Raw genomic sequence first — 15,778 nt, forward strand, 5'->3', positions numbered from 1 at the left:
GGGAGTCACTGTGCTACTGTGCTGTTAAGGAAATACTAAGGTTTGCTTTAAAATGGTCAATATTGTTAGATATTTGGGGTAAACCCTAGAAATTAATAAATGCTAGGATTTTGGGTTCTTTGTGATGTGAAAGGATAATATAAGCTGCAAGGGGATCCCTGGGCTGCCTTACGCAAACCAGTCTGGCTGGCTGGGGGCAGAGCAGAGCTGTTAGCATTACAATAGAGAGCCCACATTGAAGTCCATCAACCAGTGTATCTGAAGAAGTGTGCATTCACACGAAAGCTCATACCAATAACTAACTTAGCTAGTCTCTAAGGTGCTACTGGAAGGAATTTATTTTGTTTCGACTATGGGAGACCAACACGGATACCTGCCTGTAAACAGAGAGCCATTGAGGGTCATCGACAACTCCTTGTACCAGGTGTGACCAGAGACTAGAGATTGGGAAGGTTGCCAGAGTAACTGCTGGGGTAGGACAAGGGGCGTCTGGGAAGAAGAAAGGCTGAGATCCATCTTGGCAAGGGTGAAGAAAGGACTGCCTGCACTGCTGTGGACCATGCTGTAAGAACTGGACCCCCTCCATGCAGCTGGAAGGTGTAAATCGGCAAACATACCTGATTTCTTAAAGCACGACAGCCTCCACCGTGTCTTCTATTAGCCAAAGGGACACAGACCCTGTGTGGGAGCCTGAGATCCCATACGCTCTTGCCAAGGCTTGGCAAGAAAGAGGGACAGGTGCCGGGTTTTTGTAACAGTATGAAGATAGAATAGGTGGGCTTAAAATGAATACTTGGCAAGTTGTTGCCATTGTTGCTGCTTGCCCACAACACTTCATCATCTAGTTTTGTCATAGGTAAAGGACAACACCTCCAGGAGGGTGGACCAAATGCCTAATTCTTAACCGACACTATTTTGTGGCAGTTTGGTGCTGCGTACCAGTGGTATCTTGAGTGGGCACTAGGATACCACCAGGTGGGATGTTCTGAAGCTATTCCTGCTATTCCCAAGGTGGGAACTGGCACACTAATAATCTGGAAGCACCTGCTGAAGGACAGGCCAGCCAAAGGCAGTCTCCAAGCATACATGTAAGTCCAGCTTTTAATGCCTCATCAAAGAACTTGGATTGGTCCAAGTTACTGTCTGGCACATGTCTTGAAGAGATGTATTCTTGAGAGTGCAGCATCCCAAGTCAATTGCTAGATCTGTTGCATGGAAGTTTACTGTGATGCTTGGAGTGTCGGTACAACTTAGCAGGCATCTCTGTTCAACATCCCTGGCCAGTCAGGACCAGAATGAAAGTGAGGGCCCCGAGTCTGAAGATCCTGAAACCATTTTGGAAAACCCATGCCTCCTTGGCCAGAAAAGAGCCATAAACATGATGGTTGCCCTCTCCTGATACACAGTCTTGAACACTCAAGGAAGCAAAAGAATGGGAGGGAAAGCATATAGCAAGCCCAGAGGCCGTGTCAAATCAAGTCCGTGCAACCCACAAGCTATGAAAACCTGGTATAACACCACCTGAGTTGGTGGTTGACATCAGACAAGAGGAAGTCTATGTGTAGTTTCCTGAACTGACATAGAACTTTCCTGATGACTGTGTTGCTGAGCTGTTGATTTCCCTGGGCATCAGGGTCTGTCAACTCAAGTCAGTCTGCATCAGTGTAGACTCTGTATGTGTGCTCTGCTATCAGAGCCAAGATTCTTCTTCACCCAGGACAACAGAAATGTTGCCTCTGTTGGATGGATTTGAGGTCAGGATAGGCTATATTATTTTCACAATTTACCCTCCCTGTTACACGTGTGAGCAGAACTAAAAAACTTAAAAACAATCTATTAGCAGAGTTTTAAAACAATTCCATGCAACGTTAAACTTTTGGGACTAGGTTGTATAGCCTCTTTATATATTGATCCAGGCTGTGGTGGCAGACTGGATCATTCCCTTTCCCCTCTTCATTTAAAGAATCACGTAAGAGACTGTAGACATAGCATTAAAAGCAGTGTTTACTTACATAAGGTCTTGCACTTGAATCAGCAATAGCAGTAATGAAAAACAAGGCAGACATTTTTACCTCTAGATACAAAACACATACAACTAATCCAGAACGCGGCAGCTAGACTGGTGACTGGGAGTGGCCACCGAGACCACATAACATCAGTCTTGAAAGATCTAGTACGTTTCCAAACACAATTCAAAGTGTTGGTGCTGACCTTTAAAGCCCTAAATGGCCTCAGTTCAGTATACCTGAAGGAGCGTCTCCACCCCCACCGTTCTGTCTGGACACTGAGGTCAAGCGCCGAGGGCCTTCTGGCGGTTCCCTCTCTGCGAGAAGCAAAGTTACAGGGAACCAGGCAGAGGGCCTTCTCGGTAGTGGCGCCCGCCCTGTGGAACGCCCTCCCACCAGATGTCAAAGAGAACGACGATGACCAGGCTTTTAGAAGACATCTGAAGACAGCCCTGTTTAGAGAAGCTTTTAATGTTTAACAGACCACTGTATTTTAATACTTTGTTGGAAGCCGCCCAGAGTGGCTGGGGAAACCCAGCCAGATGGGTGGGGCATAAATAATATATTATTATTATTATTATTATTATTATTATTATTATTATTATTAAAAAGGAGTCTCTGCTTGAGCAGAGATCAGGTGACTGTCTCAGAAGCATGGTGAAGAAGAAAAGCCGAGTTCAAAGGCAGAAGGCAGTAGAAAGGATTAAACCCTTGTGTCCTTTTCATAGATTCATGGAGTTGGAATGGACCAAAGACTATCTAGTCCAACCCCATACAATGTAGGAATCTCAACTAAAGCATCCATGAAAGATGGCCATCTATTTTCCCGCCAGAGAACTAAAGGAAGTGATGTCACAGAGAGCTGTCTCTCTAGTAATCTGCAACTCTCTGAGTCTTAACCTTTTGACTAAATTCTCACAGCCTCCACCTGAAGACTAATGAATATGTGACCATGATGTGATATTTATGTTCTTTAAAAAAATGTTTAGGAGTACTCTCATTTTCCTACTCATATTGAAATACTGCCCCTCAATGAAGCCAAACTTAGATTCACAAAATGTTTAGGGCTATGCGTACCCTTGTGTCCCCCCAGAAGCACTGCTTCTTCCTCATTTTCCCTTCTGAAAAGCACCACAACTATGGAGAGAATCTCTACATCAGACACTTTTTTGGGGTAGAGAAAGGAGGAAGAATGTCATGTCTGTTGCCAGATGTCACCAACAAGAGCACTAGAACTTGTTTCTTTAGTTGACGTGTCCTTTTGTAGCAGCGGAACCACACCAAAGTATAAAATCAATCTTGTATTAAAAAGCAAGGACAAAGGCCTGCCATGATTCACGCTACCACATGAAAGACAAGCTTCCTAAAATGTCAATTTTTATTTAAAATAAAAAGTGTACCTAGCCAGAATAGAAGCAGCATTTCAATTAATCTTCTTGCCTCACACCATGAGTGCCATTCTTATTAATTTAAATTGACATGAAAGTCAGCAGAACTTGGAGAATTGCCCGGGGATATATTTTTTTGGCACAAACACTAGACTTACCATAGTTGTTGAAAGCTGTACATTTACCAATGTATTTTTTTCTCCCAAAAGAGATATACACAGAATAATTTGGTGGTAAATAGCAAGTATTTATTTGAAATGAAAACAAAACAAAAAGTACCTGAACTATTGCATTTAATCATGTATTGTAATTGTGTTACTCTACCTTTTTGCATTGGAGACAAATATACAATAAACATTCAAATATCACAGATTGCACACTAGATAGTAATTCTTCTGGCCTTTTACATATCCACCAAAAAAACCCAGAAATTGGAGTCCTTAATATAGTACAAAATTCCACCCCTCCAGTCGTAGCCAGTTATCTTCAATTTACTCCGGTTGCTGTACAAATAAATGGCCATTTACCTAGAGTTTACAAATTAATAACAGGACAAAAAATATACATTGTACTGACACAAAAAGTCAGTTGTGTTAAGTCATGCAACAAGTAACCAAACTTGCTGAAATTAAAAATATTTTCTAAAAACAGTTTTAACTGCATAAATATTTTTTATACACAGTTCACTTACCAAAACAAAAAGGAGTCTTAAATGATACCAAAAAAAGAAGAAGTTTCTACTGATTTTTATACACAAGAAAGTGCAAAATAATGTCTCTAAGGTGTTTTTGCTATTGGACTGATGGATGAAGGGGGTGGAGTTAGCCACTCTCCACTTCCTATGCGTGAACACTACAACCGCACAGTACAAACAAAGGTAGAGCACATGAATGCATCAAAAATGAGGATCACATCAAAGAACGAGGCAGGAGGAGAGATGGGAGCTATGGGACAGTGCAATAAGCTAGAGGTGCTGCTCTGCTCAATGAAATTAAATGCAAAACCACAAATTTGGGGAAACAGAGCTATTCAGTCCAGAATGCTCTGATAAGTCTATGGAACTATACTAGACATTGTTTAGGTCATTAGAGCAGCAGCTGCAGGGGGACTCTCAGTGCTCAACTGGGCCAAGAATCCAGCCATTCACTCCAGTGGAGCTTGTGTAGGACTTCCATGTCAGGGGCCACCAGAATGAATGGAGGTTATGCAGTGCCTGTTTCGTGGTGCAGCTGAGCCCCCATTTTCCCTTTTCACACAAACAGAATACACAAACCTCTTCTATCCATCATCTGGCTACACAAATGAGTTCTGGAAAAAAACTCATCCCAAAGTAGGCAGCTGAGAAGTTCAGCCCACAGAACCTTAAATATACCTATTACTACGCAAGTTTGACGCAATCAACCACACAAAAGAAAAAAAAATCACCTTCCATCTTGAGGAGTGGCAAATGTAAAAAGTGTAGAATAACACTGGTACAACATGTCTATGTAGTTAAACATGCTAAAAAAGGAGTAAACATCTCTACACATCCTGCTGTCTTCTAACAACCCAGCAATAGTTGTAACTGTGCTATCCAGTGCTTAGAATTTGATTTTCAATAATTTAGGGTGGTGGGTTTTTTTTTTAAAGTAAGAAACCCAAATTCTCAAGCTAGAGAGACTTCAAGTTAAGCTGTTCTTCTAATGTTCAGTCTTTCCTTAATAAGAGAAACAAAAATTCGGTGGTGTGAAAGTGCTTTCAGAGAATTCAAACACGTTTTTTAAAAATATTTAAATATCTGTAATTTGGAAACTAGTTTTATCAGGTCAAGATCTATAAACCACTTATGTTTACCCATACTTAAGGCTATTTAGTTTGACAGGTCAGAATGTATGCTGGGACTTAAGTGACTTGGAGATCATATTGTTAGGCTGTAACAACAAAGTAAAAAGCAACTAAGTGTGAAAACTGACTTTCCTTGCAGGGCAAAGTAGGCGAGGCTGCTGGATCAGTGCCATTTGTATCCAAAACCACAGAGTGGGTGAAGTTATATTAATAAATTTGCATGCATGCGTGTGTGGAATGATTTCCTTGGGGACTTGAACACAAATCCACAAACTGATCTAATTCTTGCAGTTCATAACCATTAAAAACATCATCATCAAAACAGACAGTTAATCTTCCAATCAGTGCATACATCTCTATCACCGGGGATGTTTAAGTGGACAAAAATGGTCAGTGAGCTTGATTTACTGTCAAAAGAAAGTACTTAATCAATATAAGCAGTGTGGAGTGTGTGTGTGTGTGTGTGTGTCCCATTTAATCTTGTGTAACGCTGCAAGATACTCAGACCACTGTAAATGCTTCGTCTTTCCCAACTGAAGTGGTACAGATCTGAGAATGTCTGCGTTTTTGCCTTAGTGTTGTGCCCTGTTCCTTTTCACTTGGTAGTGTGCCAGGGTTTTGGTTCTGTTGCTAACGTGACCGTCAACTCATCTGCTGCGAAACAGCAGCGGTGATCTGGGAAACTGAACAAGGCCAATTCATCTCATCACCTGTTTACAACTTGGTATACGTTACAGTGAAACGAAAACAAACAGCACAATAAAATAAAAACAAACCACCACTTTCCAAGGCCATGTTCCAAAAAGGATGCCCATGGATTGTGCCTGATCTGTGTATTCCCCCATCTCTACAGACAAGATGGACTGGAGAAAAAGTGACCCGAGAAAGAAGTGAGAAACATAAGATCTTAAACCACTAATGTATGAAATGCCCTTCTTCAATGAAAGTTTGAGTAACATCCCCCAAGTTGATGGTACGCCAATGAATGATAAAGGCAGCCTAAATAATAATAATAATGAGTTAAAGACAACCCCAGCAGAAAAGCCCAGTTAAGGGGAATAAAAGGTGGGCAATTGTTCTTGTGCAACTCCCATTCACTTCAATAGGCTCTGTGCAAGAGAATCCCCCTCAATATATTGGTATTAGCATCCAGTTGTACCAGCAAGGGTCCCAAGTCTGTTATTTTCTTCTCTGGGGTAGGGTAATTCTGAGTTTCATGCAAGGCATTTACTACTGTCCGAAGTAAGATCTGGCCTTTACTGTTGTAGGAACCAGCTGATCCAGAAACTGCAAAGAATGAGCACAAGCCAAGGTCCACATTGTATAAAAAGAGACCATATTAAATATGAAGATAGGTGCTAAATAGCTTCTGTATTTTTTTAAAAAATGAAACAAAAAGAGGGTCCTTATCTTACAGTTGAGAATGAAAGATTCCGAGTCCTATTGCCGCAGACAAGTTGAGGGTGGTTCGCCGCGCCTTTCAAAACTCTCTGAATGACCTGGTTTAAAGTTAAGATATTGCGAGTAACCAAAGAACAAACATGCAGCCCGGGTTTTGAAAATAAAATACAGATAATGCCTCAATGCTTTTTTTTAAAAAAACACCACATTCATATTTAAGTAGATGGATGAGCTAAAAATGAGACACAAGGTATAGTGGTTGGTCTGATGTCCCATGTAACAGGCAGTTAAGTTCATATTTCAATAAAAAGGCCATTATATCTATTTACAATATCCACAGTTTGCTTGCGAAGAAGGCAGATTTACAACTATCTTCTAAAAAGCCTTCTCCTTCCTGCAACACAAATAAGGTGACTAGCTCTACAAAACCAAAGACAGAACAAGGGGTGGTTAATGATGGGTTTTCCTTCCCAGCCACGTTAGCAGGGAAGGCTGGGTCTTGTGGGTCCTCGCTGCAGTTGCGGCAACTGCTCGTCTCTCCGCCTGACACTCGCCGGCCGCATGAACGCTTTCAGCCCCTTCTCTGAAAATGTACATGGAAAATGAATGATCCCTTTTGCTCGCAAGTGCTTCGCTGCGCAGTACAAAGACGAAGTGTCCAGGGCTAGCGTTGCAATCCTTTCTAGATGTGCTGCGTGTTCCTTCCTGCCAATGAATTACATTTACCGAGTTCCTGTGGGCCCTGCAGTGCTCAGCCTGGTGTTTTGTGTGGCTTGCCTCCGCCTTGTTAATTCCAGGATCCCTCCTCCGGGCCTCGCTCGTGCTGAAGGTTGTAGTAACAGTTCTGGCAAACCCGCACCGGGGAGGAGATTTTCAAACGCTTGATTTCCGACTGGAAGCGGCTGCACCTGGCGGAGGGGGGGGGAGGCACACAAAAATGTGAGTTGTTATTTCTCTCTCTGCACCCGCAGTTTATTACGGTGGATGATGAAGCCTTCGGACTGGGCTATTTCTCTTACACGAGACTCGGTCAGGAGCAAAGAATTGTGGGAGGTAGACTGTTTCCCTCCTGCATTTTTGCTCAGAATCACATGGTTCTGCTGTTAGAAGAACCTTGCTCTAGGGGCAGGGGTGTTCTTGGGGCACCCGGTCATCTTGAGCAAGGGAAAAACCAGCAATCGATCAACAGAATCCAAGGGGTCATGGTATAGTGACAGTACTACTGAAACAAATGGAATTTCCGGGGTAACTAGTGTTAAAGTGGCTGGCAATGGGCTTATAAAGGATCGGCTGTTCTGAGAACCAGCACTAATGTTTACAGGAGCTCCTGGAAACAGGGTATTCCACTTACGCTATTGTGGGTTTAATTTCCGCTCTAGGCCAATTAATGAGCTCTATCCTACCTTTCTCAAAATAATATAGCACCAACTTATCTAGAGTAGGAGAATTTATTTATTTTTGGTGGGGGTATCAGATTTGCTAGCGAAATAAATAGGGTGCCTGTTGTTATCAAGAAGCAGCTCTTCAGACAAGTTGTTTACAAACGTAGACTTGCCAGAGGAAAGTTTAATGATATTTGGAATTCATTTTAAAAAGCAGATTAAGGTCTGGTTAACTACAATAACAAGTTTTTCTCCTTTTTTTGTAATGTGCACAATACCTTTTTTCTGTTTTGTTTTCTACATGGGTACTATTTCTTGTTGCTTCTTTTTTTGTGTCTTATTCCGTGCACTTGTAATTCTGTACTTTTTATTTTTCAATAAAGAATACAAAATTAAAAAGAAGCAGCTCTTCAGATGCTAGCACTTCTTTGCGAGAACCAGTCTGTAAAGAATTTACAGGACAGACCATCTTTCTTACTTCTGACAGAAGAGCTGCCCGCAGTTTCTGCAATGGTGGCGCCTTTCAGTAAGAGAGAAACGGACGGAGCAGCTGGAACAACAGTCTCCTCCCTCATCTTTCACCCAGTGGTCAGCTGCAGAGCGGCCGGGCTGGTCACTCACTGACCAGCTGAACACTCTGCCTCTGCTGTCGCCTACGAGAATCCTGCTGTGATCCCTGAAAAGAGAAACAAACGGATACGCAAAGACAAATTAGCACTTGATTTAAGCATTAGGAAGTAGCCTCAAGGCTAGAGAGAAACACATTTTTAAAGCCAGAAAATACTAGGCCAAAGGTAGCAGCTTTGCTCCACATCCTGCCCCCCCCCCCCGCGAATTGCTGAATCAAAGTAAGGTCTACCAGGTCAGACTTACTTTCTACCAACTTTGAAAAAAGGTAGGGGAGCACCAAAGACAAATGAGAAAAAAGAGGGGGGGGGGAGTGTCAGAATGGTAACCCAAAAAAATACAAAAATTGTAAAGAAGAATAAGAATGCCCAAAGCATTTCATTAAAGGCCTCAAATGTGTTCATGGCACCTGATACTCTGACGAAGGGTAACTGAACACAGTAGCTTTACCTAGGTATCATGGCTTATACAGTGGTACCTCGGGTTAAGTACTTAATTCGTTCCGGAGGTCCGTTCTTGACCTGAAACTGTTCTTAACCTGAAGCACCACTTTAGCTAATGGGGCCTCCTGCTGCCGTCGCACCACCGGAGCACGATTTCTGTTCTCATCCTGAAGCAAAGTTCTTAACCCGAGTGTCAGGGAACTGCCATCAGTGCCAGAGGGAGAGAGCAAAATCCAGAGGGATTCCGGAGAGCGTCCCGGGAGTGGGAGAGGAAGCCCATCTTCTGGGGAAGAGAATCAGCGTAGCACCAGTGGAGAAGGGGGGCAGATGGGGAAGCGGCGAGGCGGTCCCATGACTCCTTGCCGGGAACCAGCGGGGAGAGTAGAGGTCCTCCGCTGCCTGCGCCCTCCTTGCGCAGAAGGCTTTTGCGCAGAGAGAGTAGGAGGAGACTAGGTGTCAAAGAGCTTCTTTGCTGGAAGAAGTTCAAGAAACGCCCACTGACGGATTCTGCCAGCGATTGAGACAGCCACGGGCGAGTGGCTGTCCGGACAGAAAAGGTTCACTCAGGCAACCCAGCCAGGTGATTGCACCGGCTTACACACGAGCAACCCCTAGAACCACTACACCGAGGTACTATTTCCGGGTTAGCAGAGTCTGTAACCTGAAGAGTATGTAACCAGAGGTACCACTGTAGTTGCATCTCCCATATGTCTAACCCAGGCACCCCCAAACTCAGCCCTCCAGTTGTTTTGGGACTACAACTCCCATCATCCCTAGCTAACCGGACCAGTGGTCAGGGATGATGGGAATTGTAGTTCCCAAACAGCTGGAGGGCTGAGTTTGGGGATGCCCAGTCTAACCATTTCAAAGCAATTTTCAGTTCCAAAGTTGTTTGTTTTGTTCTAGCCGATCTAAAGCTGAAACCACTACTGTGCCTTCAGCTGATATACTGAGGACACACAGAAAGCCGGCCACTCACTTGGAGATGCCCAATGCCGTGATGTCTGCAGGATGTGCGTTGTCCTTGCGATCAAAGGCCGTGTGCATAGTTAGTTTGCTCCGGAACACTAGCTGCCGCTCCCATCTGTAGCCTAAGAAAGGAAAACGGGTCACAATGTAAGCAGATGTGGAGGGCGGGAAACACATCTGCATGGTGCCTGCTCAGGAAGGAAAATGCTGCTCAGGATCTTGGCCCACTTGCCCCAAAGAGGAGGAGGAGGAGGAGGAGAAGAGGAGGAGGAGGAGGAGGAGGAGGAGGAGTTGGAGTTGGAGTTGGAGTTTGGATTTGATATCCTGCTTTATCACTACCCGAAGGAGTCTCAAAGTGGCTAACAATCTCCTTTCCCTTCCTCCCCCACAACAAACACTCTGAGGTGAGTGGGGCTGAGAGACTTCAGAGAAGTGTGACTGGCCCAAGGTCACCCAGCAGCTGCATGTGGAGGAGCGGGGAAGCGAACTCAGTTCACCAGATTACAAGTCTACCGCTCTTAACCACTACACCACACTGGCTCTGAGTACAGGATTTATCTGGGCACCTGGAAACCTGCCCAGGCAACACACTTCTACTTTGGCATGTCACCAAGAGGCGTTTCCCTACCTGGCTTGAGCTTGCTGTAATGTCGTAGTTCCCCTGGATTAGGGTGTGGGTGGTTAGCTTGAACCTGGGGGTGGACTTTCGCTTGCCCCTCGGAGTAGTTCACGAAGATGAAGCCGTCCTTCTCATCCAAGCTGAGCTGGTCGGACCAGCGCCTCGAGTCGTCAGAGCTGCTGTCTGCCGACCACGCAGCTGCTGCTCGGGCTGAGGACGAGCGAGGCCTGTGGCTGGCGCTGCCTGGCTGGCTCCGGCTTTCCTGCAACTTCGGGTCCTGGCCAAGGCCCTGGTCTTCTGCTTCCGAATCGCTGGTGTCCTCATCCGGGGCTTCCTCTCCTGTTACATGCAAGGCGTTAAAAAACAAACAAAGCCAGCCATGATTCGCTTTCCCTCACTAGACCCGCTCCTCCGTAACTCTGACATAAAACCTAGGCCCAGATGCATACAAAGCCCATTAGGGACATTAGTACCGCATTTTTCACTCTATAAGACGCACCTTTTCCCTCCTAAAAAAGTAAGGGGAAATGTGTGCGCGTCTTATGGAGCAAATGCAGGCTTCGTGGGCTATCCCAGAAGCCAAAACAGCTAGAGGGAGCGCTCCCTCTTGCTGTTCCAGCTTCTGGCTTAGCCACGCAAAGCCTCTGCAGGGCATGGGAAGCCTTCATCCCGCTGCCCTGCGGAGGCTCTGTCCCTTCCCCCACCTCCCGCAAAAGCCAGGAATAGCCGCGCTCCCTTTAAAGAGCCGTGTGGAGCATGTGTGCGGCTCTTGGAGGCTTTTCCCCGAGGAGGGAAAAGGGCAAGCCTATCAGTGACGGGCTGCCCTTCTCCCTCCTCAGGGAAAAGCCCACAAGCGCCGCACACACGCTCCTCGCAGCTCGTGAAAGGGAGCGCTGAGCAGTGCCTGGGATGCATACAGGCTCTGCTCAACACTCCCTTAAAAAAAATTTTTTTCTTGCATTCCCCCTCTAAAAACTAGGTGCGTCTTATGGTCGGGTGCGCCTTGTGGTCGGGTGCATCTTATGGAGTGAAAAATACAGTATGCCTTCCATGCCAGGGGGCAGCCGAAGTGGTCAGATACCAAGCCAGCAAGGAAAATGATCAGGGATGGTGGGAGTTAAAAATAAGTTATTAAAAACTAATAATGTTATTGTTTTACTCTTCTCATTCGCTGTTTTGAGATTTATTTATTTTAAAGCAATCAAATGGTATATAAATGTATGAAATAAATAAAAGTATAGCCCCAACTAAGGTATAGCCCCAAGCAAAGGTTTCCGACTCCTGAGCTACACCTTGAATAATTCAAAGCTGAACACAAAGCCAAAAAGAAACAGCACCTATTTGGGTTTCCGGACACTCTTCCTGCATCTCGAGCGCCTCCACAGGTTCAGGAGCTGGAGTTTCCGGGACCTGCAGAAACTCCATTCGCCAGAACTAGGAGAAGGAGAGATGAAAGTGTGAGTCTGAATGCATACATCCCTTGCCGTATAACCTGGCTTTCAACCTGATACGATAACAAGACATGGAGCAAAGTAACATTGAAAGCACTCAAGGAGACACAAAAATCAAGGCACATTTAAATTACAATCGAACTAGGTTTCTAACTGTGTGCCCCAAAACTAGCGGATGGGCTATTCAACTGCCATTGAAGAATTCAGAATAGATAGGAGCTGCAATTAGGAATGAACCTGGAAATCCTATATAAGTCCTGTCATCCTATTTCCCACAATAGATGCCCATGGGAAGACCACAAAGAGGACAGGAGTGCAATAGCCCTCTCCCAATTAGCAATTTTAGATGTAGAGTATATGGCTATCACACCTAGTAGCCACTGATGGCCTTATTGTCCGTGAATCTATCTAAATCCCCTTCTCTATCAACTTCCTCTGCACCATGAGGCATGCTGCCGACCCCCAGTTTTATTTCTACACAACTGCTGGTACTTACTCGGACCACTCCGTCCGAATGCCCCGTCACAATCACGTTCTGGGTATCCCATTCGTTCATTTCTGACATGCAACAGCACAGGATTTGCTGGCTGCGCCCGGTGAAAGTGTTCACACTCACTATGGGGTTCCCATTAATGCTCCACACGTGGATGTAAGTGCCAGCGCAGGACACAATGTCTCCCTGAAAAAAAGGATAAATGTTTTAGGCACACTGAGATCTCAACGTTGCCATTCTTTGCCATCCCGGAGGAGAAACGCATCACGATTTAATATGAAGAACAAAGGCGTGGTCTGGCTGGAAACTCCAAGAACTGATGACTTGAAACTGACCCCATCAGGAACTGATCTACATAGATAAGAGGCTACAATCTAGTTAAAGACAAACTGAAAGGCCCTGTAATATGCTACTGCTGTGGCACAAAAACAATGTCCCTGCAATAGCAACTGTTATCATTTGGGTGGGGTCAAGAGCACAGCTCCTTTCAACCCAACTGCCATCATTCGGGAAAGACCATAACAATCCTACATGATGACATGCTTTCCATTACAGTGGTACCTCGGGTTACATACGCTTCAGGTTACAGTCTCTGCTAACCCAGAAATAGTACCTCAGGTTAAGAACTTTGCTTCAGGATGAGAACAGAAATCATGCTCCGGCGGCGCAGTGGCAGCGGGAGGCCCCATTAGCTAAAGTGGTGTTTCAGGTTAAGAACGGACCTCCGGAACGAATTAAGTACTTAACCCGAGGTACCACTGTATTACAGCAGGATGAAGCCACAAGGAAGCAGCTTAAAGTATTGTAGGATCTCTGGTACCCCCCAATGCCTGCTCTTCTAGTGACAGTGCCAAAAATTTATGATAGGTCTCCCCCTACTCCAGAGTCAACTTGCCTAGTTACTGGGCCAACATGATGGTCAGGTGAAAATATGATAAACAATGGTTTTGGAAGAAGAGAAGGGAATCTCTGGTTGACCCCCTATAGTAAGTTTTCTAAGTACCCAGCAAGCTGCTTTCTGTCAGCAATAAATCACACAGTTGAAACCCCAAAAGGGGCTCCATGATGTTTTCATTTAATAACTTGGAAAACGTCACTAACTAGGGGACATATGCAATCTGGAGCTGAAATGGGCACAACCAGCTCAAGAGTGATTTTCTATATTTGTCTCTCCTCTAAGAGAAGCAGTCGAGGTTCTGATCTGTACCGTCAGTTCGTTGATGCAGAGGGCTGACACGGGAGCCCGGTGGCCACGAAGCTGCGTTAAAAAGGAGAGCTTGTTCAAATCCCAGATGATGCAGGTGCGGTCCCGAGACCCGCTCACAATGATGTGATAGGCCAGAGAGGCGGTCAAACACGTGACTGCTTCGGTGTGGCCGAGCAGCGCCTAAAAGCAGAGGAAGACAGAAGAAAACACATAAAGCATTTGCTGCAAAGTGCTGCAAATACAGATATTGGAATAGTTTTCCTTCGGAGAGAGGGACAATGTGGGTGTATGACACTATTACTAGGTTGCAGAAGACGAATTAAAATCTAAGAAACACAATGCTACGGAAACTGAACAGTGTGGTTTCTTGCTGAATAACCTCAAACCACTTAAGTGGGGTTTGTAGCCATTTCCTAGGTGAGCCTCATTGAAATGAATGGAGACTCTGCGATAGCACTGGTGAACTGTGCCTAAGCAAATAATAATAATAATAATTATTATTATTATTATTATTATTATTTATACCCCGCCCTTCCTGGTTCAGAAAACCAGGGTCAGGGTGGCTAACAACGAATTTAAAACACTTAATTGATGCAACAAAAAACAGCATAAAATATAGTATAAAACGTGAATAACAATAAATTCAGAATTCATCAATTTAGGGGGAAAATCCATCCAATAAACATTAGATGATCACCAGGGCTAGCTGGCTAAATTAGTCCTATTTGGGCCAGCGAGGAGACCAGGGGAGAATTAGCTGACAACAAGAACAAATTCTCATTCTCAGCCCCTTCCTTGCCTTTTGCTCACCCTTTGCTGATATAGGCAGACCCCTATGGGGACAAAAGACAGTGGCAGGACATAGAGCAGGGGTGTATTTCAATGGTTTTAGTAAATTGTCCATGCAGTCACATGGACGTAAGGCTATGGTTGCGCAGGGTAATAAGCAGATTTTGTTCAGAGCTCTGACAGAATCCACAGTGAATTTCTTCTTTTCCCCAGAAAAAACAACACAACTTTTGGTGATCTATCCAAGTGCCAACAGTTGAGGAGGGCAAAACCTTCTGACTTAGTTCACTCCCAACTTCCCGGATTTAATCAGTACCGATGAACTATGCTTGGGCCCAGTTTTCTCACACAGAAATCCAGATTTACCTGCTTAAGAGTGAGCGTTCTGGCTTTTTCCTTGGAGGTGCCCATCTCCCATACACAAACAACTGTGCTGGTTCCTCCGGTGATGACCAGCTTGGGATTTGGACAGATGGCACTGAGAACCTGTCCCCATTCCGATAAGCATTCATAAACGATCACGGCCTAGAAAGGTGGAAAAGTAAAACAGCGCACCCATCAATTTACAAACTGTGGCCAGTTTCCGGCATCCTATCACTGTGTTGGTTGGTTGGGGAAGATACATTTCCTTCCACCCAACCTTGCATCCTGGAAGAAAACCAGCTCACACTTCCAAAAGCAGTTCCAGGGGAGAGGCAAAGGATTTCTAAAACTCCCATGCACAACCAAAGAGCTGGGTTCGGAAGCTGCGTTCAGGAGCCGGCTCCTTGGTTTCATGGGCAGGGGCAAAGCAAGGGAAGTGTGGAAAGGATACAAGTAATAGGAGAAGAAAGCCTGGAATCCTCTACCCCCGGAACATAATTCACTCTGTATTTTGGCCAATCTTAAAGTCATTACCATAGCCCATCCTGCACAAAAGGATGGTGCTCATGCAAATTATACTTGTTAATTAAAACATATGTACATTTAACAGACAGATTTCATAAGAAGAAACAACTTTCTGCCAAGTGTTAACTTGCCCCACGGCCTGCTTAGATATCGAATTTATTTATTTATGTTACAAGCTTTCACAAAATGCACCGCTTGATTGTTAAAAACCAACAAACCTCAAAGCAGTTTTTTAAAAAAAGATAAAAACAATAAAATTATCAATAAAAATTAACAGCAATGATTTCAAAA

General features: G+C 44.6%; 1 protein-coding gene across 5 annotated transcripts in view; it reads right to left on the reverse strand.

Annotated features, from left to right (window-relative positions):
* Positions 1-3,620: 3,620 nt before the first annotated feature.
* Positions 3,621-15,778, reverse strand: part of WDFY3 (WD repeat and FYVE domain containing 3) — a 129,648-nt gene continuing 117,490 nt past the window's right edge. For all 5 annotated transcript variants that reach the window (XM_082236234.1, XM_082236235.1, XM_082236232.1 and 2 more), the window contains 8 exons: positions 14,966-15,124; positions 13,811-13,990; positions 12,607-12,789; positions 11,997-12,093; positions 10,669-10,998; positions 10,051-10,162; positions 8,480-8,677; positions 3,621-7,527 (listed from right to left, as the gene is read on the reverse strand). In XM_082236234.1, coding sequence (XP_082092360.1) covers positions 7,407-7,527; positions 8,480-8,677; positions 10,051-10,162; positions 10,669-10,998; positions 11,997-12,093; positions 12,607-12,789; positions 13,811-13,990; positions 14,966-15,124 — 1,380 coding nt within the window. In that variant the 3' untranslated portion in view covers positions 3,621-7,406. The remainder of the gene's footprint in view (positions 7,528-8,479; positions 8,678-10,050; positions 10,163-10,668; positions 10,999-11,996; positions 12,094-12,606; positions 12,790-13,810; positions 13,991-14,965; positions 15,125-15,778) is intronic.

This window comes from Podarcis vaucheri, assembly GCF_965113315.1.
Source record: "Podarcis vaucheri genome assembly, chromosome: 9".
Lineage (NCBI taxonomy): Eukaryota > Metazoa > Chordata > Lepidosauria > Squamata > Lacertidae > Podarcis > Podarcis vaucheri.